The following is a 22,526-nucleotide window of genomic DNA, read 5'->3' as shown; positions in this document are numbered from 1 at the left end:
TCAAGCGCCCTAACCACTGCAACACAGAGGCGGGGTGATCGTTCGTGAGTGGGCGCATGTGTGTGCGTGTCTGTGTGTGTGTTATGAAAGGCGAATATACCATTCTCCACATGGTAGTTTTTGTGAAATGTATAACGTCACTGAGCAGTAAAAAGGCAGACCAGCGTTTATCTTACTTTTCGTTCAACCAAAAAAAAAGCATTCATCTTAGTTTTATTAAGTGCTGCCTGAAACCCAATAACCATTCGCCTTTATTTTGTAAATAGAGCGGTTTTGGAGGAAAAAATCCAGAAATGGTAAGTCGTGCCCCATGACAAAAAGTAAAAAAAAATATCGACGTTAAATGTTCTGACCGTAAGACAGAAGAACAAGTGGATGTTTAGGTGTAGGCTCCGAAAGCGTCGATCGGCGTCATTGCTTTTTTCTGTTGAGGAGCGGCATCTGGCCGCAAAATAGAACCTGGGAATAGGCAAAGGGCGGACGTAACTCCGGCGCGCGCCGACGGGAGCGCCCCTCGCGGCGAGGAGCGCATGCGCTGCAGGATACGCTCGCCGCCACTAGTACGGCGAGGATGCTGCTGCATTTTCAATTACCAAAAACAGCAGATGTTAAATATAAATCGTTGCGTTGCCGATCACGCAGACATTGGCGGAGGAGGCTTACTTCAAGACCTTCTCTGCGGCCACGGCACAGGAGAGCCGGCAAGGGGACCCTCCCCCTGGCTGAGCCCCTGCCCCGAGGTCCACGTCGGTGTAAATAAAGTCTTCTCACTCACATTGCGCAGACATGAAGAACGCATAATATTTCTCCGTAAACCCTGTTTGACAGCTTAAATTTAAGCAGTTGATTGTTGCTGACCTCGCGGCAAACGTCGCCTCAGGCAGTTGAGATACAGCGCTTGTCGATTACCGGGGGATGAATGCTATGAATACAGCTCAGGCAACACTGATATAAATTTCCTCCCCAAAAGTCAGTCGAGAATGGGGAGAAAGCATTTTGTTTTCGTTGCGAAGGCAAATGAAGAGGCCCGTTCTATGTGTTATAAAACCAACTCTCGAACCAATTGCTAGGCGATCGCAATATTATTGAGAACTTTCTAGAAGAAAAAAGATCTTTCAGAATTTCTGCATGGTTCTACTTCTACAATCACAAATACGTTTCTTGTACCTGCCGTAGTTCGTTCCCATTCAATAGCAAATATATGCCAGCCTCAGAAAAGAACGGCATGCGGGAAAGACTGTGCTGCAACCAGAGTTTACCCGAAGCATGCTACTGAGCCCGTCGTACGTGCTCTAAATGAACAGCTGGCAAACATTTGAGGCACGCCGGCCAATTGCAAAAAAAAAAAAATGGTTTACCAAGGTTTTCCAAATATGCGTGCTTATTTCGTGTTTAGGCCGCCCCAAAGGATTATCACCCTTCTCCACCAATCTGGAAATATCTCCAGAGCTGGAATTGCGTGAAGGAAACGTATTACGGCCTTATCAGCTGTGGGCCAACTTGGAAAGTTTCATTTCACCTGAGCCAGGTATAACTATCCCCAACTGCTTCCACCATTTGCAGCCTATTCTCTTTATATGTCCGACAATTTCGGCAATGACAGTTTTGCACTGAATAAACACGTCATACTTCTCTGGTTCGTGATCAAAATGTTCTGCCTGGAATAATTAGCATGACATCTGCACCATGTTCACATATTTTTAGGGCTCTAGACTAGATGTAACATGGTCAATTCCATCAGCGAAGCTTGCGTGAAGGCTATTTCGAGAACAGGGGGGGAGGGGGAAAGCCGTAGGAAATGAATGGACTCGAACCCAGGAATCTCTCGTGGGAAGCGGGTACCAGGTCGAGTAACTATTGCCGCAGCTGATTACCCAGTTTGCAGAATGCAATCCAGTCTCACCTGTTCATTGCACATAGTCTACTGCACTCTTCCATCTGTGCTGAAAAGCTTTCGGCTGTGCTATTCGAGCAGTTTAACCAAGTTAAAATCGTACCATTTTGTTCTTCCTGTCCTGCACTCAGCCGCAGGATTTCGGGAGTATTATGGTGCCAGCATAAATTCCTAGAGCTCCTGCTATAAGTATGATAAAAACTACGGCATCTAGGCATTTGCCGCCAGCTACGCGGCGCAGCATGATTCTGTTTTCTCAACGGGACCATCCCAGAGTTTCTGACTGAGCACAGACACAGGTTAGGTTGAATTCACAGACAATTTTTAGCCCAAATCGCTGCTGACAGACGACCATGCGTAGAAAGTTCGTGTACTCCATCATTGAGACGTCGAAATTATATCGTGTCGGCACACGATGACAACTGATACGATGTACACGGCACTTGCCGTTCTAGCTATACGCTAAAACACTCTAAAGCAGCCAAAACGTTAAGCCGATGTAAATACAGGTGTGTTTTAAGAAGAACTGCGGCTAAGCGTTGATCGATGGATGCGTGCAATTTTCACACGTGTGAAATATACGTGTCCTGTTTCAAAACAGCACGCCCCACTTTTAAATTGCCTTTGCAAAATAAAAGAATTGATAATTATAGCATCTAAGGCACAAATCTTAGAATAAAAGGTAGCGCAAAAGAACGAGGATGGAGGAAGGGACACAAACACGAACGCTACTAACAACTGGCTTTATTTTCCGCAGTAGTTGACAATATATAGGCCTACACATTGCATGCGCACATGACAATTGGGCAACCACAGCCTTCGTAACAGGAAAGGAAATCTACTGACATATCTAATAATCGCTGAAAGACCGGTAACAAGATAATCAGCCGAGAAAGGGCATCAAAAACACCACAGAAGAAGCCTAAAGAAAACTGGCAGTGGCTTAGCTTGGTTAAGCCTGGTAATTGCGAAAGCAATAGCTATGGCTACGCCTAGGTTCAGCTGGTGGTGTAGCTGGTTGTGGTTATGCTTACAGTTATGCAGTGATTCACTCTGGCCACGGCATATGGTTCAACTATTGTTTATTGCGGGGTGCTACCTGTTTATTCTATGTATAACTAGTAGCGAGGCAAGCAGTGCTGTGGCTGCAACGATATACTTGGTTGTGGGTGAGGTTAAGGCAAAATGTACAACTGCCGCTCCGGTACCGGCTGCAACGGCATTCTTTACGCCAGCAGAAATGAAAGCATTCCTGGAGACTGCGTTGGTTCCATCTGCCGCTAGGCCACCTCCTATAGTATCCGACGTTGCACCCCCGACGGTAGTTGCGGTAGGAGCGGGAGTTAGGCCGCGGTTGGTAGCTACCGCCTCCCAAGTTGACGGCGCGAGTTGGGGCCCCTGTTTTTACGGCAAATGGGATGACGTCACTCCGGCTCTAGCGCTCCCTCACGGAGGGAGCGGGAGGTAGGCCGCGGTTGGTAGCTGCCGCCTCGCAAGTTGACGACGATCAGGCGATCCACAACCTTCCCCTCTTCCCCCAGATCCGTTCCTGTCTCACGTTTCCGATTCTCAAGTTCTGCGCCAGCGAACACGCGCCCTCATACCTCCGTGTTCGCACCCTCTCCTCCGTAGTCTTACTCGGCAGGAGCAGGTAACAGTGCGCCGGATTCGGGCAAGGGCGGCTCTGACCCCATCTGTTCGACATCATCATCATCATCATCATCATCATCATCATCATCATCATCATCATCAGCCTGATTATACCCACTGCAGGGCGAAGGCCTCTCCCATATTTCTCCACTTAACCCGGTTCTGTGTTAGCTGCATCCACTTGACCTCTGCGAACTTCTTAATCTCATCCGCCCACCTAACTTTCTGCCGCCCCCTGCTACGCTTTCCTTCCCTTGGAATCCAGTTTGTTACCCTCAGCGACCATCGGTCATCCTCTCTTCGCACTACATGTCCTGCCCATGTCCATTTCTTCTTCTTAATTTCTACTAGAATGCCGGTAACTTGAGTTATTTCTCTGACCCACTCTGCACGCTTTCTATCTCTTAATGCTACCCCTACCATTTTTCGTTCCATAGCCCTCTGGGTTGTCCTCAACTTAAGAAAGAACTCTCTTTGTTAGCCTCCACGTTTCAGCCCCATAGGTGAGTACAGGCAAGATGCAACTGTTGTATACTTTCCTCTTGAGCGATACCGGTAAGCTGCTAGTCATAATCTGCGAGTGCTTGCCAAATGCGCTCCATCCCAATCTTATTCTTCTAGTTATTTCCTTTTCGTTGTCCGGATCTGCGGTTACTACCTGTCCTAAGTAGACATATTCGCCTACTACTTCCAGTATTTCGCTACCTAATGTAAACTGCTGTTCCTTCCCGAGGCTGTTGAACATTACCTTAGTCTTCTGCATATTGATTTTCAAGCCTACCTTTCTACTTTTCCTGTCTAGGTCATCAATCATTATTTGCAGTTCATCCCCTGAGTTTTGTTTTTTTTCGAAGAGATTGCCACAAGGCATAAGCTGCTTAGCAAGACAATGTCATCAGCAAATCGCAGATTACTGAAGTATTCTCCCTCTACCCTTATCAACTTCTCCCATTCCAAGTCTCTGAATACTTCCTCTAAACAAGCTGTGAATAGTACTGGGGAGACTGTGTCTTCTTGCCTAACACCTTTCTTTATGGGAATTTTGTTACTTTCTTAATGCAGAACTATGGTTGCTGTGCAGCCACTATATATATCTTCCAGCACTTTCACGTACGGCTCGTCTACCCCCTGATTTCGCAATGCCTGCATCACCGCCGAGGTTTCAACTGAGTCAAATGCTTTTTCGTAATCAATGAATGCTATGTATAAGGGCTGGTTATATTCCGAGCATTTTTCTCTCACCTGACTGATGGTATGAATATGATCGATAGTAGAGTACCGTTTCCGAAACCCTGCTTGATCCTTTGCTTGATTGTCGTCTAAGGTTGTCCTGATTCTATTAGCGATTACCTTAGTAAATACCTTATGCGTAACAGACAGTAAGCTGATTGGTCTGTAATTTGTAAGGTCCTTAGAGTCCCCTTTCTTGTGAATGAGGATAATGTTTGCATTCTTCCATGGTTCCGGTACCGTCGATGACACCAGGCACTGCGTATACAGGGTGGCCAGTTTTTCTAGCACGATATCCCCCTCGTCCTTTAGCAAATCTGTAGTTATCTGATCCTCTCCAGCTGATTTCCCCCTTTTAATAGTTTCTAGTGCTTTCTTGACCTCGTCCTTCGTCACTGGTGGAACGTCTGACTGTTTTTCTCTACCGCCAATCTCATTACGGTCCTGACTACTTTGGCTACTGTAGAGATCTGTATAGAACTCCTCGGCTACTTTGACTACCTTTTCCATATTAGTGATGACGTTTCCCGCCTTGTCCCTTATCGCATACATCTGGTTTTTACCTATGTCCAATTTCTTCTGTACCGCTTTAAGGCTTCCCCCGTTCTTTACAGCACGCTCAATTTTCTCCATGTTATTCTTCCTTATATCCGCCACCTTGCGCTTATTGATTAGCTTTGATAACTCGGCCAATTCGATCTGGTCTGCTGGAATGGAAGCTTTCATACTCTGGCGTTTCTTAACCAAATCTTTCGTCTCCTTAGACAGCTTACCGGTATCCTCTCTAACTATCCTACCGCCTACTTCTCCCGCGCACTAAGTAATGATATTTCTGAAATTATTGTTCCTTGCCTCTAGGGTAATGTCGCCATCCTCAGTTAGAGCTGAATACCTATTCTGTAGCGAGATCCTGAACTCTTCTGCCCTCCCCCTCACCGCTAATTCGTTGATGGGTTTCTTTCTTACTAATCTGTTGCGTTCCTTCTTCAGATTTAGGCTAATTCGGGACCTCACCATCCTGTGGTCACTGCATCGCACTTTCCCGATTACTTCTACATCTTGAATAATGGCGGGGGTTGAACACATTATGAAGTCGATTTCGTTTTTAGTCTCCCCGTTAGGACTTTTCCATGTCCATCTCCGGTTCTTTCGTTTGCTGAAGAAGGTATTCACGATTCTTAAGTTATTGCGCTCTGCAAACTCAACTAACTCCCCCTGCTATTCCTAGAACCAATGCCAGTCACCTACTCCCTGGTCTCCTGCCTGTTTTTTCCCTTCCTTGGCATTGAAGTCGCCCATTAGTACAGTATTCTGCGTCTTTACTTTTCGCATTGCCGATTCTACATCTTCACAGAAGCTTTCAACTCCCTGGTCGTCATAACTACATGTAGGTGCATAGGCCTATACAACCTTCAGTTTATACCGCTTATTAAGCCTAATTACGATGCCTGCAACCCTCTCATTAATAGTATAGAATTCATCTACATTACCCGCTATATACTTACTGACAAGGAAACCTACTCCTAGTTGTCGCCTCTCTGGTAAACCTCGATAACACAGTACATGCCCATCCTTCAGTGTAGTATATGCCTCATTCGGCCTCCTTCGGCCTCCTACATCGACATCGTTGGCGTCATAAAGATATGCCAGTGACTGACAGGTGCCCTCACTGTGACACTGCACCTGTGGTCTGCGATGTGCGTCACTTCTTGTGGACGTGTCCATCAACGACTCATATTAGACAACGGATACTCATGAAGGTGGGCCTGCGGTGGAATCGTGATTGTGATTACGAGAAGTGGACAATGGACAATCGCTGCACCGCCAACCTCTGCGAATATCTAAGCGCAACTGGGCTTCACTCCTTCTTTTAAATTATATCTCCTGCATCCCATTCCCCCTTTCTCAACTTATGCTTTGTGGCAAACTTTTCGAAAAAAAAAAGTTGACGGCGCAAGTTGGGGCCCCTGTTCTTGCGGCAGATGGAATGAAGTCACTGCGGCTGCAGCGCTCCTTCACGGAGGGAGCGGGAGTTAGGCCCCGTTTGGTATCTACCGCCTCGCGAGTTGACGGCGCGAGTTGGGGCTCCTGTTTTTGCGCAGCTGTGCTTGGCGGCGCGCCAAAAGTCACACTAAAGGTCAATGGTAGCTACCGCCTCGCTACGCGAAGGGCTAAAAAGTGAAAGTAGTATTGCTTTCGCAATAAAAAACTAGCACGCGCGTAAAGGACTGTACACTTCTTACAGATAGCTCTCCAGGAAGGCGCGCTAGGAGGAGCATAAATTAATTGAAGCTTCGCTAATACAGTGATTCGATGTTTTGTGAATGTGAAAAGCCTCCAGTAAAACTGGCTTTTGCGCATGAGCTTCTGCTCAGAATATTTGCCTCATTAAAGCGAGTGTCGCAATTGTACGTCAGAACGTGCGAAACCAAATTCGGAAACCTATCTTTTTGTGCTATGCTTAGGGCATGCTCCCTTAAACGGTCATTTGGCACCGCCCCGTCTGCCCTATGTAGCATCTTCCACAGGACAGGAGAATTAGGTAAACCACTCCCAAGACACATTTGACGAAGGCTCCTTCATGTCGCTCCTTGAAAGCCCGCTCAACATTCCCGCATGTGCGGGGGCACAAATTTGGCCAACTTATTTGGTGCCGAGAATTTATTGAGGCAAAGATTCTGGGCAGAAGCTCATGCCCAAAAGCCAGAGTTTTGCTGGAGCCTTTTCACAAACAATCGAATCACTCTATTAGCAAAGCTTCAATTAATTTATACTCCTCCGAGCGCGCCTTCCTGGAGAGCTATCTGTAAGAAGTGTACCGTCCTTTATGCGCGTGCTCGATTTTCTTTATGCTTCTTCGATGGTTGTTTTTGATGCCCTTTCTCAGCTGTTTATCTTGTTTCATTCAGCGATTATTAGATATGTCAATAGATTTCCTTTCCTGTTACGAAGGCTGTGGTTGCCCAATTGGCTTGCGCGCATGCGATGTGTAGGCTTATATATTGTTAGCTACTGGGGAAAATAAAACCAGTTGTTAGCAGTGTTCGTGTTTGTGGTCCTTCCTCCATCTTCGTCCTTTTGCGCTACCTTTTATTAGAAGAATGTATCACCAACTAGCCCAGCAACAAGATTTATTGAAGGTATAAATCGCTGCCGGAATAGCCGTTTCGTTGCCCAATTTTTTTTTGCGATGCGTTCGATTTCGCGCTACGCTACGCAGCCTCATACGCGGGCAGCGCCGGAGCGATCCTGCAACAATCTCTCCGCTGCTCGTAATGTGGCGAAGGCTTGCTAGGCGATCGCGGCGGCTCCTAGCGAATGCCCGTTGCTTATATGGTGCCACGCTGGTCCCACGCTGGCCGACAAGCGTATCGGAGTATATATTGGCTGGAAACGCTGAAGTATGTGACGTCATGAATGACGTCATAAACAACGCCATAGGTCACGTTATATCTTATGATGCCATGTCCGGTTTTGGGGCGCACTTGTTTTCCCTAGACTGTCCCTGGATTCCCAAAGCTTTTGAGAGCGGCCGGCTGGACTATACATTACAGCCCTGTGGCGCAGGCGGCAAGGTATATATCTACCTTGAAGGTATATCTACCTTGCAGGCGGCACGCCGCAAGCAGACAGGAGCTGCCAGCCGATGGCTGTCGACGGCGAGGCGCGAGGCCATCTTGCGCGCGGGGTGGACACAGCGGAAATCGACGTCCGGTATCACATGTACAGCTAGAAGCAATATGAGAGTGAACACAGGAGCATGCACGAGAGCAATTGGCCTTCGCATTTCGCAAAGCGGTCTCAACAACAGAAGGCGAGAATAGGTGGCGCAAAGGTATGCTCCAAAAGAGCAGCCGACGAAATTTTCTATGCATGCGCCTTTAGTGCTGATTCTTATCACCTGTCGGCGGCAGCGCTTTGCAAAGCGCGGAAGCCACGCATTCCCGTGTGCCCTCTCATAATGCCTCTAGCTGTGCGCCTCGAGCCGTGAAGAAATGTTCGAACCAGCTTGGCACACCACGCGAATGGCTGGGGAAAAGACATATATTATGCTGAGGCATGCAAAAGGAAAGAAAAATAAAGAGCCTCTGCCCGTGCCACAGTTTAACCACTCTCCTCTGTGCGCGACGTTTCGGCAACAAAAAGAATCAAGGTTCGTCAACACGGTCTGACCTGTTCGTTGGCCGGCCGAACGACAACTGTACACCATGGAACTAAAGTTTGTGGTGATCGGCTGCTCTTCTGTGAGATTCGTAATTGCAATTATTTTCTTTGCGAAACGTTTCCTCGTTTCTTTGCAAAACAGCTTTCTCGGTGCGACGTCTTGCAAGTGCTCGGGCTCTTGTCAACAGTCGCCCGCACAGTTGCCGCGTACCCGGGAGGGATATTTTCTTGCTTTTGTTTCTGGTGCGGAGATCCGGCGGCGAAGCGGCCCGATTACTCGTCGCCCACCTTACTGCAGATTTTTGTTTGATAGGGACATCTGTTCAATGTAAAGTGTTCCTACGTGCATGTGTTGTCTGTTTTAGTTGTTTTCTTGGTTACTAGGGGTCTTCCATACGCATTAAAGCGGGCTCGGCTGCTCTGTGATTGGCTGGTTAGTGCGCTGGGCTCTAAACGCCGTTGGCGGTCCCCATCAGGCAACCTGTCTGTACGTGTGTGTGTGTGTGTGTGTAACAGACTGTCTTGTCATAAATCTCGTGCGCATACGCGATAGTGGCATGTCAGTGGCGGAACAGCAGGTGTTGGGAGGCTTCAGCGAACTCGATCCCGGCTACTCTATGGATTCCACGAAACTGTGTGAACGGTAGCAGTGGGGCACCAAGAATGATTTCTCGGAAGAGAGAATGTGCCACAACCACGAGTTGCAGGGGGCATCCTGTGACTGCGACCCGAGCAAGGGAGGAGACGGACGTTCTCTCGTGTGCTCGCTAGGCCAACGTACAGTCTTTTTCTAATTTAATACGGCCCATTAAAACTATTCCTTCGACGAAGCAAGGAGACGCAAATAATTTAGAGGGCTTACTCTCACTGGCCTCTACACGCAGCACTGATGTGTGGCTGATTCCACGCTTCCGCACCAATTACAAACTACAGTCTTTGAAACATAATCTTCCCCAAATGTTCAATAAGTATGATTAATTTAGCAGCCCCAACCTCAACCGATTACGGCAGCATTTTTTATCCCATTAGATTTTAGTGGGTGATATTTCCTGCTATCCTGATTTTCAGAAGCCGTTAATATGAAAATGTACTTGTTTCCTGTATGTTTCCCTTAAGAAGTACTATTTGTATTGCATCTTTAGATTTTTTTTCTTTCTCGGATCTATTCTTTGAATGACGTCATTGCTGTTTTGTTGCAAACATGTATCCATATTGTCCTATCATAGTTGATTTTTTCACATGTACAAATCTGTACCATATTTTGTGTATTTTATTTTTCATTGTACTGTCCTATGCATGATAGGCCACCATGCCCTGCCTTGTACATCGGGCACCTGGGCCTTGTCAAGCTGACATGACAGCTTTTAGCCCAGGTGACCCTTCAGAAGCTTTTTGAAAAATAAATTGAATTGATTTAATCGCGAGGCAGCGGAAAATTAAGCTCTGGACATCTAGGCTACACTAGACGCTAGGCTGAGGAGCTAGCTCTGAAGAAGCTAGCCTCATGTACTTCGGTTCTAACGCCATGTTTGGACTTGAGTTTAAGAATATGGGCTTTACAGGTGCACAACTGGCTGAGCAAACGCAGTGTTCAGTGCCGGTGCTAGCAAGCCAGTGCACACGGCGCGCACGCGTAAATAACTAGAGCACAAACACAAGCGAAACAATGCTAAAAAATTTTGAGAAGTGTTAGTACTTTATTGCTTCTCTATACCCGCTCCCGGATAATTGGACAGGGGTGCTAATAAGGTTAGCATTTGCTAAGGAATGTGTGGAAAGCAAATAGCACTTTGAAGACCGCAGTAAAAGGAAACGCTAGCTCACTCTTGTTTATTTATAGCAGGTATGATCATCCTATGAAGCTTTTGTTTTAAGACGGAATATGCCGTTGCAAAACTGCAACTTAAGCTCACTTCAAAAAAAAGCTGCGGCGGCCTTCATGTAAATTATTACCAAGTGAACTCATTCGCAAGTGGGGCAATAACCAATGTTTTGATCTCTTTGTCCGCGATTTGGAAGAGCATTCATGCTGTATAATGCAGTGCTTCACTAAAATCAAAGGATCAATTCTTAACCCACGCGAATTGCTTTTCAACAAGCAACAGTTCATTTTAAAATTAATGGGCCGCTTACACTTTTTGAATGAACCATTATCCTTCATAACAGGCAATGAGACTGGCATGCTTAAACGAAAAACTACTGAATAAAATCTTTTATCTCTGAGGAGGTGGCCTCATAGCTTAGGGCTTTTAGACAAGAAGTGGAGGGTCGGGATCAGTCAGCAGTATTTAAGTTCAGTTATGAATGCGTCAATCTCACAGTCACAGTATTTATTTTGCAAGAATGCTGTCCAATCACGGCCTTCCTGGTGCTAGTACGGTCTAGATTTCTCCTATAGCCTACATTAACTTACATAACACCTGGCTGGTTGTTACATGCAAGCATGAAATCCTACACGTTGTCGCTTAAAACCAAGCTAAAAAAACTTGGGCATATTTTTCGGCGGTCCTCAGTTTAAACCAAGCTTTCAACCCATAGTTGTCAAAACGAGGGTTGCCTCTTTGTGCCGTTCTCCAAGACCACGCTTCATATAATATTTATCGCCATACCAGCATTGTACATTGTAATAAAATAGGTTCTGTAAAAACATGGCCGAGGTCTGGCGGAATAATTTGAATGTATTTCTTGATTGCAAACCATGGACACATATAGCTATTGACGGAAATTTCCGGAAACCAAAATTCAAAGAAATTTGACATAAGGAAGCTTTACAAAGGTCCAGTGTCACCACTTCAAATATTTCCAACTCGCAACAGTCGTGATAAATGATACACTGACGTTAATCGCACATTGGAGCCCCCTCATGATGTATACAGCTTCCTAGCGTAGCAGTAAAAAATTTCTCTGTAAAATGGTGGATACATCAGCATACGCGCCTCCAGTACGTACGAGCGAAAGAGAGTTAGAGCTTGCTTTATTTACATTCGGCTTTGAAGTACAGCATAAAAGTTCGTGTTCGCCCATCATGCTCTGCGCTGGGTCATAATAGCAAAAAAAAAAAAAAGAGAGACTATTTTGAGGCCGAGATCGGATCACAGAGTCTTTTAGAATACACAGGCTGCATATTCATGCAAAGGACGTCATATGATTTTTTGCACGCCTTCAAGCTTTCAGTCCTGTAAGTAGGCCGTTGATGTCCAACCTCCTTTTCTTTCTTTAGCCAAAGTTCGCAATCTGCAATTAATGAAGACAGAAACACGTTGTATGTTTTATGAAATACACAATGTACATACGTGTCTCACGTACACATCCAAATGCGTCATTCCTGGTATAGTACTGATCGGCTGTGAATATTTATCTAATGTATGCATGTTGCCAGGTAATAATTAAGAATACCCGTTTTCGAATTTTTAGGGGGTGCCCAAGATACTGTAGTTTCTGTAGGCAAGGATATTCGAAAGAAATGAACTACGTTGAATGGTAATCAGGATAACTAAACAGTGATATACACTCGCTAGCCTCACTGGCTTGGAGATGAGTTGAAAACTGTATAAAATTCTTAATAACAAGATGCAGCACGAACAGACAAGGACAAAACGCAAGGCAACAGGACTGGTGCTGACTACCAACAGTTTATTGAAAGCAGGGAGTGGTATTTACAAGCAATCCCCAACCCACGTGACATGAAAAACCCAGAGGCGGCGTAACTTAACAGTATCAAATCGGCCGTCATCAATCTCTTGCCGAAAATACTCACTAACCTTTATCTACAAGAAATTGGATGCATCACACAGCCAACCATACCCGAAGCCGAAGAAATGCATAAAGCGAAGAACCAAAACTAGGAAGACACCAAAAGAAAACGAAAAACTAAAACGCCAACACGAGCAGAGTTAGTATATTCGATGCAGAAGCAGAGTCAAAAGTAATAGTTTAAAACATTAACAATAAAGAATAACGATTCGGAGCAAAAGCTCAGTCAAATTTTTGCCCACCTGATCAGCAGGCACGAAGCGGATCGAACCAAAAAGCAAAATAATTTGCTGATGATTACGTTACTTCCGAATGCGAAATTTGTGATCGTGGCAAAGATCGAGGTAAAGATTTCAAGCAAGACATGTATGTACAGTTACAGACAACGTTTCTATTTTTCACACATATTTCTTCACAAAACACTCCACTAACAGTTCTTGACTGTCATGAACGAAGCTTTGGGGTCGGAGAAATGAAGAGACCAATTACGTTATCGGGAGGTTGCGGGAGGCAGCACGCGGTCCCACAGGAATGTTGTGCAGCGAAGAAATAGCAGCGACTGACTTATGCCGCTGAGGCCAATAGCGAGTCAGGACAACGTGGCTCTGCATTTCGGCTTGGGGGGCACACGCCGTGATCCGCTGATATCAAGCCGGCGCTTCGGCAACCGGAGAACGCCGTCGCCGCCACACAGCGGCGAAAGGTGGCAGGAGTGCGCGCAGCAATCGGAGAACACGTGCGGTCGCCGCCATGGAGGTAGGGGGAGGGGGGAGGGGAAGCAGCGCATGCTACCCCGGCTGCAGAGCTGGTTACGAGGGACAACACCGACGGCGACGACGCGAAAGACAGGAATGGGCGCTAAAGAGCTGCGCTCTAGAACGAAAACAACCATTAATGCAAAAGCAGTGTAAATCAGATCGAGGCAAAAACAATCACATTGCTCTGATTATCGCTTTTTCAAAGAGAGGCTCACACTTTTTGTTATTCGCTTCGCACGTTTCGCAGTGCTCATCCAATTGGCCACCGGCTTTGTCATACCAGCTACACCGAAGACTCGTACCTAGCAAAGACGATGGCCACAGGAATGAGCACTGCGAAACGTGCGAAGCGAATAAAAGCGTGAGCCTCTTTTTGAAAAAAGCGAAAGTCAGAGCACGGGCCCGAAACGAAGTCGGGAGGGTCATTACGAGACAGCGGATTGCAAAAGCAGGAGAACAATGTGTTAGAACCCCGTCAGTTTTACTGACTGACGAGGAACGAGGTTTTTTGGAACTGTTTTAAATGTTTCTGCTTTTGCTCTGATGTATTGACAAAGCTTTAGCGTTATCGGTTGTCTTTTAAGTATGATTTAAATGCGATCTTTGCTTTCGCTTCGATGTTTGACACTGCTTTCGCTCTAACGGTTGTTTTTTTCTTTTTATTTTTTGTTGACGTTATTGGCACTGTTTTTGCGTTAATAATTATTTTCGTTTTTAGTTTCATTTTGGTTAGATCCGCCTCGTGTCCGCTGATAGGGTGGCCGCAGACCTGTCTCAGCTTTTGCTCCGAATTGTTATTCTTGCGGGTTAATTTTTAAACTTCTACTTTCGACTCTGCTCGCGATGGCGTTTTATTTTTTTTGTTCTCTTTTAATCTCTCCTTATATAGTTGTTTGTTCTTTGCTTCCTGCTGCTCTTGAGGTTCAGGTTCGGTTGGCTTTGTAACACATTCAATTTCTCGTAGATAAAGGCTAATGTGCTTCTTCAGCAAAATATGGATGACGGCCTGCTTGATAATTATAAGTGATGTCACTTCTGGGTTCTTGATGCCACGTGGGTTATGGATTGCTTATAAATGCTGCTTCATGCTTTCAGTAAACTGTTGATAAGTCAGCGCCAGTCCTGTTGCCTTACGTTTTGTCCTTGTCTGCTCGAGCTGCTTCTTAACATTACCCATTGTGACCAACAGGCCCAAATCAAGACTTTAGTTAATATATAAAACTCTTTTTTTTTTCTGAACCTCACGATTATTATGTTTGCTATAGTACAAGAGTTTCCGCATCTCCTGGAAAGGCGAATCACGTGCCACTGGAAAGAAAATTGCGAGGCACTTACCTTTGCCTTTAAGGTTACGACGCCACACCTTTAATGGTTCTCTTCGGTGGTATCGCTTGCGATCCTCATTAGCGCACCTTTAGTTTGCTACTCGCCTAACCATTAGGCGTTTACTTTGTACCTCTCCGATCTCACACACGCTCGTTACCATACAGTCGTGAGCTACCGCAAGAACGCCTGAGCTAGATATAATCCCCGCTTTAACTTAACCGTAAGGGCTGCTTGCGAGTGATATGTCTAAGTCAGGGTGTAAGAGACCGGGCTGATTCAGAGCTCAAGAGAAGAGAGAGGTGCTAGTTTGCACCTGCCTGAGCCATGTTCGTGATTTTTTTCTCGCAGCGCCGAAGCCTGATTTTCTGATGAACAAGGCCTATAACGCCGTCACATTAAAATGTCCCCGAGGCATTTGCAGTATATTTCGCGGCGCCTCAACTCACTGAGCTGCACCGCTCTAAGCGACCTATTCAGTCGATTGAGTCTTTTTGTGCGACCAGCGCGTTTCAAGAAATTTCAATTCTGTAATATCGACACAGTCTAGATATTCAGTTGTATACATGTGCCAAGTGTACCCGCTGGCTCCGTTCCAAGGGTTAAAAGAAAGCATTTGAAGCAGGCGATGGAAATCAGTTGGATACACCTGTCAGTCGTGTGGCACTCAATTGTTTTTCAAGAATTTAGTAGATAGTAAAGAATATTTCCTAATTTAGTGAACATGGAAGGGTTCATTGCAGCAACAACTTCCATCCGTTATGTGCGTCAAAAGGCTGATGTGGACGAAAGAACCATCGCCAGCATATCAACCTGCGCTGAAAATGGAGCACAGTCCTGTCAACATCGCAGCTGCTTTCATTTGCTCAAATCACAATTGACAACATGGTATCTGGGGCGCGCGAATGTGCTATAGTCATGCGACTGTTCTTCTATTTTTATTGGTTAGGGTTTGGAGAAAAGATACATGTGAAGCTTTTCTTGTACAAATAATAGGATGAATTTCCTGAAGGTGCTCTGCAACAGTTCAAATCCCATGTATTGTTTAAAGTGAATGTTTAGTAACTGAGGAAAGCTCCCATCCCTCTGGTGAACGCTCTCAAAGTTCGTATGCAGAAAACATTAATACCCAAGAAAGTAGCAGGTGGGACAGCGGCCGATGTAGCTCAGTTGGAAGAGCATCGAACGCGATATTCGGAGGTCGTCGGTTCGGTCCCCACCATCGGCACGTTGTTTTTCCTTCTACTTTGTGTTTATCTTTCCCCTAGACAGATTTCATTACTAATTTATGTGATTACCCAAGTAAAAAATTAAAAAAAGAGAAAGTACAATCACCAATGCTTTCTTTGGCCTCGCCGACTGTTGGCTTCTTTCCTTCATGTATTATAACGAGTATCCTCATTTCCCCTTCATTTATATATATATATATATATATACCCACCATCGGCGCGTTATTTTTCCTTACGCTTTTCATTTCATATTCTTTATCCTTCAAATCATCATAAGACTACGTCTTGTTAATACCCACAATAAAAAACCAAAACAAAATATCCGCAAGGTTTCCCTTGGACTCGGAGACTGTTGGCTCTTCTAAATTATGTATATCTGCCGAACCAGCTCTCGAGGGTCAATCCAGGCTTCCGGCTTTACTTTTTCAATCTCTTCGATGTGTCGCGTGAGCTGCAGTCAGTCTGACGTATTACGATATCTCCCAGTCAAAAAAGGAGCTACCCTGATGACTCATGGTGAGGAAAGGATAGGAGGATCATAATAGGGCTTGAGGCGATCGACGTGTACAGTTTCTCGGCCGTGGCGGTGATGGTCCGGAGAGGGGTCCATTGGTTTCACTAGGTAATTCACGGTAGAATACGGTTCCAGAATGCGGTAAGGTCCGTTACAACGTGAAAGGAATTTATTTGAGGGCGGAGAGTGGAGGAAGGCACCCAGAGCCACACGACTACGCCGGAAGGACATGAAGGCATTGGATCCGAAGGATCCCTGACTGTGCTTTTGGTGACCCTGGTTCTCTGCGGTGAAGGAGCACGCGAATTGTAGCCACTTCTCGGCATATGTGTGTGCCTCAGACAGTAAAGCGATCTCGGAATCGTCGAGACGCTATGACAGGATAGTATCTATGGTGGACGTAGGTTGACGACCATATAAAAGAAACAACGGAGAGAACCCAGTCGTGGTCTGCGTAGCCGTGAGGGAGGACAGGTAACAGAGTTTGGGGTGATCTGTAACAACGTAGGACGGGGCAAAAAGATGTAAGGACGAAACGTGGCATTGTCCAGATGATAGCCAAACGTTGTTTTTCGGTCACATAATAGTTCCGTTCCGTTAATGCTCTGCCTTTAGCAACTGGAGAACTCCGTAGCTGTAGATATAGCGTGCATGCACCTATTATGCAATTGCTACACTCTCAGTCACATGATAAAACCCACAAATGAAAGGAAGGAAAAGGCACAAAAACGAGAATTTACTCATCATCTATGGTGCAATGGCAAGAGAAAGCAAACTCAGCGTATTGCTACAGCAGGAGAACACCTCGTAGTAATATTGATGTATTTCGTTAACATAATGATACGTGGCAGAAGGCTAGTACCCCAACAGGGGAAATCAAAACACGTGATGAGAGATGTAGGTGTTCAGGCAAGCACCAACCGTTTTCTTCAGCTTCGTTGTCTATCACTGCGTAGTCCATCGCCCCCTTTAGTGGCATATTGACGCGAAACCTTCAAAACTGTATTTGTTGTTTTTTTTTTAACAGCCGCCGGCATGCGGCCTTATTACTGTGATTCTGGCACGCGAATCAAATCTGTATTCCGTGTTTGTTCATGCTCGTTGTGGCGATACGACGCGTTATCATTTTCTTTGTCGCGAAAGATGCGCCGAGATCTGTCTCGAAGATTCCGTTCACTTGCGTATGTTTCAACAATGTTCCAGGGTGTACTAGTAGCAGTTTGCAAAGTCATCTAGATTGTTCTGAGCAGCCTTTAAATTGAGTGTTGAAGAGTGTGACGGGCATTCTTTGTTCGACGATCGACGAGCACGTTTGTTGCTATCGCCGCCGCCGAGTTGCTTAGTTCTTTCGAGGGCGCAAGTCAGCCCAATAAAGAGTTCATTTCAGTACCATTAAGCCTGTGTCTTCTTTTGGGCCAACGTCCTTGTCACCATCACGTGACATCTGGTGCAGGTGCTGCACTTTATTCTTCAAGCGAAGACCTCAGCCTTATTACTGTCGCCCTGGAAGACAAGCCTACAGGTCACCGAGCCAGCCGCCGACTCCAAGGCCTAAAACCCGAACACGGTCTGCTGCCTGACCCCATTCGACTGTGGAACGCATAAACTTTGGGAATGGCCCAGTCAACAGTACCAGTCGTCTTCGTGCAGCGCAGGGAGCCCCCCATCTTTCAAGGATTGCCCAGTGAAGATGCGGAAGACTGGATGGACCTTTTCGACCGTGTGGCAGAATTCAAAGGCTGCAACGACGCCGCGAAACTCAGGCAAGTCTACTTTGTTCTTCAAGGACATGCCTGAGTTTGGTTCGAAAATCATGAGGCAGCTATGAAGGATTGAGAGATTTTCAAGGAAGCGTTTTTGACTGCCTTTGCAAGGGTCGCACGAAAGGAAAGAGCCCAGGGCCTCCTTCAGTCAAGACTTCAACTTCCTAACGAGCCTGTCCTGGCGTACGTTGAGGAGATGAAGCGCCTCTTTCGCCGCGCCGACCCTAACATGACCGAAGGTGAGAGAGTCAAATATTTAATGCGAGGCGTTAAATAATTGCTTTTTGCAAGTCTTGTCCGGAATCCGCCAAAAACCGTGGCGGAATTTGAAACGGAAGCATCTACCATCGAGACGACGTTGGACACCCGGATGCGCCACTACGAGCGACCACTTCAGCCGGACTACTCAAGCCACTACCCCAGCGCCTCTGCAAGCGAACAGAACCTTCGGGACCTCATACGGGTGATCGTGCGAGAGGAGCTCCGCCGATTGATGCCATCATCGCCACAATCCCAGGTGGCGACGCTCACGGGCGTCGTCCGTGAAGAAGTCCTGCAGGCGCTGGGCGTCCCTCAAGCGACGGCTGCGACTATTCCAGCACAAGAGGCAACAGCGATGAACTACGCTGCTGCATTACGTCGCCCTGCGCATCGACGTGATGACTTTCCGAACCCTCGCCGCTACCATCCTGTTCCTGAAATCCGCCCCTTGGCCCCCGCCCGCCAAGCCTACCAATGACCCCCCAAGCCCCAGGAAGAGCGACGCCTGGAGGACAGCGAACAACCGGCTATTATGCTTCCACTGCGGTGAGACCGGTCACATTCTGCGCCACTGCCCGTACCGACGAATCGGTCTCCGCGGATTTGCAGTCGACGCTTCACGACCACGCCCAGCTGAACGACCGCAAGAAATCGACAACTATCGGCGTAGCCACCAAGCCGTCGGCTCAGGTCTCCGTCGCCGTACAGGGTCCGCTTTTGAAAGTGTGCGCGGAAGGTCTCCAAGCCCGCGCAGGGGAAACTAAATAGAGCATCCTTTGGAGGTGAGGTTGCTCAACGGTGAAAAGACGAACATCCTCCGCCGCCGCCGACCACTAACGACGACACAGCCATTTCACCACCGCTTCACACGACGACATCGACGACAACACGACCAGAGTGCAAGCCGACACCGCCGCCCAGCGAAGTAACAACAGTATGCCCCGGCCATGACCTGAAGAAACGACGGAGCGAAGATCGCGAACACCAAGGCCCACGTATAATGCGAGGACGCGAACAAGTGACCTTGAAGTTGATGTCGACGGTCGCAGAGTCACTGTCCTAGTAGACACTGGAGCTGACTATTCAGTCATCAGTGGACCGTTAAACCGTTTGGTATGCCCCGCTGATTCGCGCCACAGGTAGCAACCTGATTACTCCATCGGGACGATGTACTGCAAGAATAACCGTAAATGGGCGTACTCCCTCCACCAGCTTTGTGGTCTTGCAGCAGTACTCCCGCGACGTGATTTTAGGCATGGCCTTCCTAAATGAACATAGGGCTATCACCGACCTGCGATCCAAGCTCATAAAGTTCTCTGCAGGCAAAGCCATTCCTGCTACGACGACTTCAACGCAACATATCGCTCTAAACGTCCTTGATGAAGAATTGACCGTGCCGCCCCGATCAGGCGTCGCAGTCTGCGTAGGTAGCGCAAACATCGAAACCGCTGAAGGCATCGTCGAAGGAAATATCCAATTGCTCTTGGAACGAGGTGTCGGCATCGCGAAATTCCGGAGAGGTCAAGCTCAGGTGCTGGTAACAAACTTCACCAAAGAATACCGGCATCGCAACAAGGGCACGACGATCGCTTTTCTCGACGATTTAGCGGACCTCAAATATGTATGCACCCTCCACGACCAAACGCTGAAAGACGCACCTGACCAATTCCGTCAGCCCACATTTGACATCAACCCGGTATGACTCACAGCAGGAAAGACCAGATTCCCAGTCTTCTTCGAAGCTACGGGGAGTGCTTCTCGTCATCATCGAAGGTACGACAAACCCCACTGGCCAAGCACCACATTATAACGGACGAACACGCCCGACTTCTGCACCAAAGCTCCTATCGTGTATCGCCGCGAGAACGCCAGGCCATACGCGATCAAGTTGAGGAAATGCTGCGTGAGGACGTAATCCAGCCATCTAAAAGCCCCTGGGCGGCACCAGTCGTTTTGGCGAAGAAGAAAGACGGCACACTTTGCTTCTGGGTTGATTACCGCCGCCTGAATAGCATTAATAAGAAGGATGTCTACCCGCTTCCCCGCATCGACGACACTCTCGGCCGACTCTGCAATGCAAGGTACTTCTCATCAATGGACCTGAAGAGCGGATACCGGCAAATTGAAGTAGACGAAAGAGATCGCGAGAAGACCGCATTCATCACACCGGACAGTCTTTTTGAGTTCAAGGTGATGCCATTTGGCCTCTGCTCAGCACCAGCCACATTCCTGGCAGGCTTGAAGTGGCAAAAGCTCGGGATATGGCATGACGAACATGGAACTTGCATTAGCGGTGTGAGGCGCGTACGCTATCAAACGGAAGAGAGGGGTCACGACCGAACAGTGGAAGGGCGAGTAGTCCATTATATCGTGACGGGAGGAATTTTACGCAAAGGTAACAAACGGTAAAGTAATATCCCAGTCACGGTCATCAGTCGATACATACATTGACAGAATGTCCGTGAGTGTGCGATTGAGGCGTTCAGTGAGGCCGTTCGTTTGTGGATGGTAAGCGGTGGTAAAGTAGTGCTTAATGGAGCAGTATCGGAGAATTTCTTCGACTACTCGAGGAAGAAAGCAGCGACCACGGTCAGCGAGCAGCTGGCGTGGTGCACTATGGAGCAGGATAACGTCGTGGAGGAGAAACGTTGCCACGTCACAGCTGGTGGGTATCGCTCGTGTAACGGCGTAGCGCGTAGTATAGTCCGTATAGCCACAGCAATCCATTTATCCCCCGAAGCAGGCAGAGGAAAAGGCCCGAGGAGATCAATGCTAACTCGGGAAAATGGGTCTATTGGGATGTCGATAGGCTGTAAGGATCCAGCAAGCACAACCGAGGGCTTTTTCCGTCGCTGACACCGGTCACAAGAAGCCACGTAACAACGAGCAGAGCGGTATACCCCTGGCCAAAAGAAGCGCCGGCGGATGCTGACGTACGTACGAGATACACCAATATGGTCCGCAGTGGCGCGTCGTGCAGCTGCTGAAGGACGGTGGCAGGCAGATCTTCGGGGACAACGAGCAGAAGCTCAGCGCCATCTGGTCGAATATTGCGCCTATAATAAAGTGCCCTTGTGGAGCACATGCAAATAAAGGGTAGGGCCAGGGTAATCAGTGCTGAGGCGGTTGATAATGCCGCAAAACTTGGGATCTATGCGCTGCTCATGACGAATGTTTGAAAGGTCAGAGATTGACAACACACAGGGGTCATCGTCACACTCGCTTTCAAACGGCGGATCTACCGGATTGCGTTACAGGCAATTGGCATCAGTGTGTAGCCGGCCGGACCTGTGGACGACAAAAAAGTGTATTCCTGAAGACGCGGCGCCCGACGCCCGACACGACCAGTAGGGTCCTTCAGTGAAGAAAGCCATCATAAGCCGTGGTGGTCGGTGATGGTGGAGAACGGGCGGCCAAAAAAGTAAGGGCGAAGCTTTGTAATGGCCCACAGGAGGGCTAAACGCTCACGTTCTGTGATCGAGTAGTTTTGTTCAGCCGTTGAAAGGAGGCGACTGGCATAAGCAATGACGCCAGTGCGACCCGTCTGCTGCTGGGCGAGAATGGCACCAATACCGTGACCCCTGGCGTCGGTGCGTGCCTCCGTTGGTAATCAGGGGTGAAGTGTGCCAGGACGGGCGGGTTGGTTAGGGCTGCAATTAGCGCAGAAAAGACTTGAGATTGTTCTGGGCCCCAGCAAAATAGAATGCCATTCTTCAGAAGAAGGGTGAGTGGACGAGCCGTCTCCGTCAAGTTGGAGACAAAGCGCCGAAAATACGAGTAAAGGCCAAGAAAACTGCGAACTTCACTGGTACAGCGGGGTGCAGGAAATGCACTTACAGCATGAATTTTGTCCGGGTCGGGTTGAACGCCGCGGACATCGACTAAGTGTCCGAGTACCTTGAGCACGTCGTATAACAAGCACGTCGTCCATTTTAAGCCACGTAGAAGAGAGTCCATCATACGCTCGAATGCAGCGGGCGCATTACA

At 47.5% G+C, this 22,526-nt stretch overlaps 2 protein-coding genes across 3 annotated transcripts in view; one reads left to right on the top strand and one right to left on the bottom strand.

The window, feature by feature from the left end:
- Positions 1 to 22,526, top strand: part of LOC146196201 (phospholipase A2 hemilipin-like) — a 90,468-nt gene that overhangs the window by 64,831 nt on the left and 3,111 nt on the right. The window lies entirely within an intron of this gene.
- Positions 11,831 to 22,526, bottom strand: part of LOC146196200 (uncharacterized) — a 77,444-nt gene continuing 66,748 nt past the window's right edge. For both annotated transcript variants that reach the window (XM_084598117.1, XM_084598118.1), the window contains exon 5: positions 11,831 to 12,172. In XM_084598117.1, coding sequence (XP_084454243.1) covers positions 12,009 to 12,172 — 164 coding nt within the window. In that variant the 3' untranslated portion in view covers positions 11,831 to 12,008. The remainder of the gene's footprint in view (positions 12,173 to 22,526) is intronic.

The sequence above is a fragment of the Amblyomma maculatum genome, chromosome 3 (genome assembly GCF_055883805.1).
Source record: "Amblyomma maculatum isolate TAMU_Amacu chromosome 3, ASM5588380v1, whole genome shotgun sequence".
Taxonomy (NCBI): Eukaryota; Metazoa; Arthropoda; class Arachnida; order Ixodida; family Ixodidae; genus Amblyomma; species Amblyomma maculatum.
The sequence above is the reverse complement of the archived record's forward strand: the minus strand, read 5'-3'. Positions and strand labels throughout refer to the sequence as shown.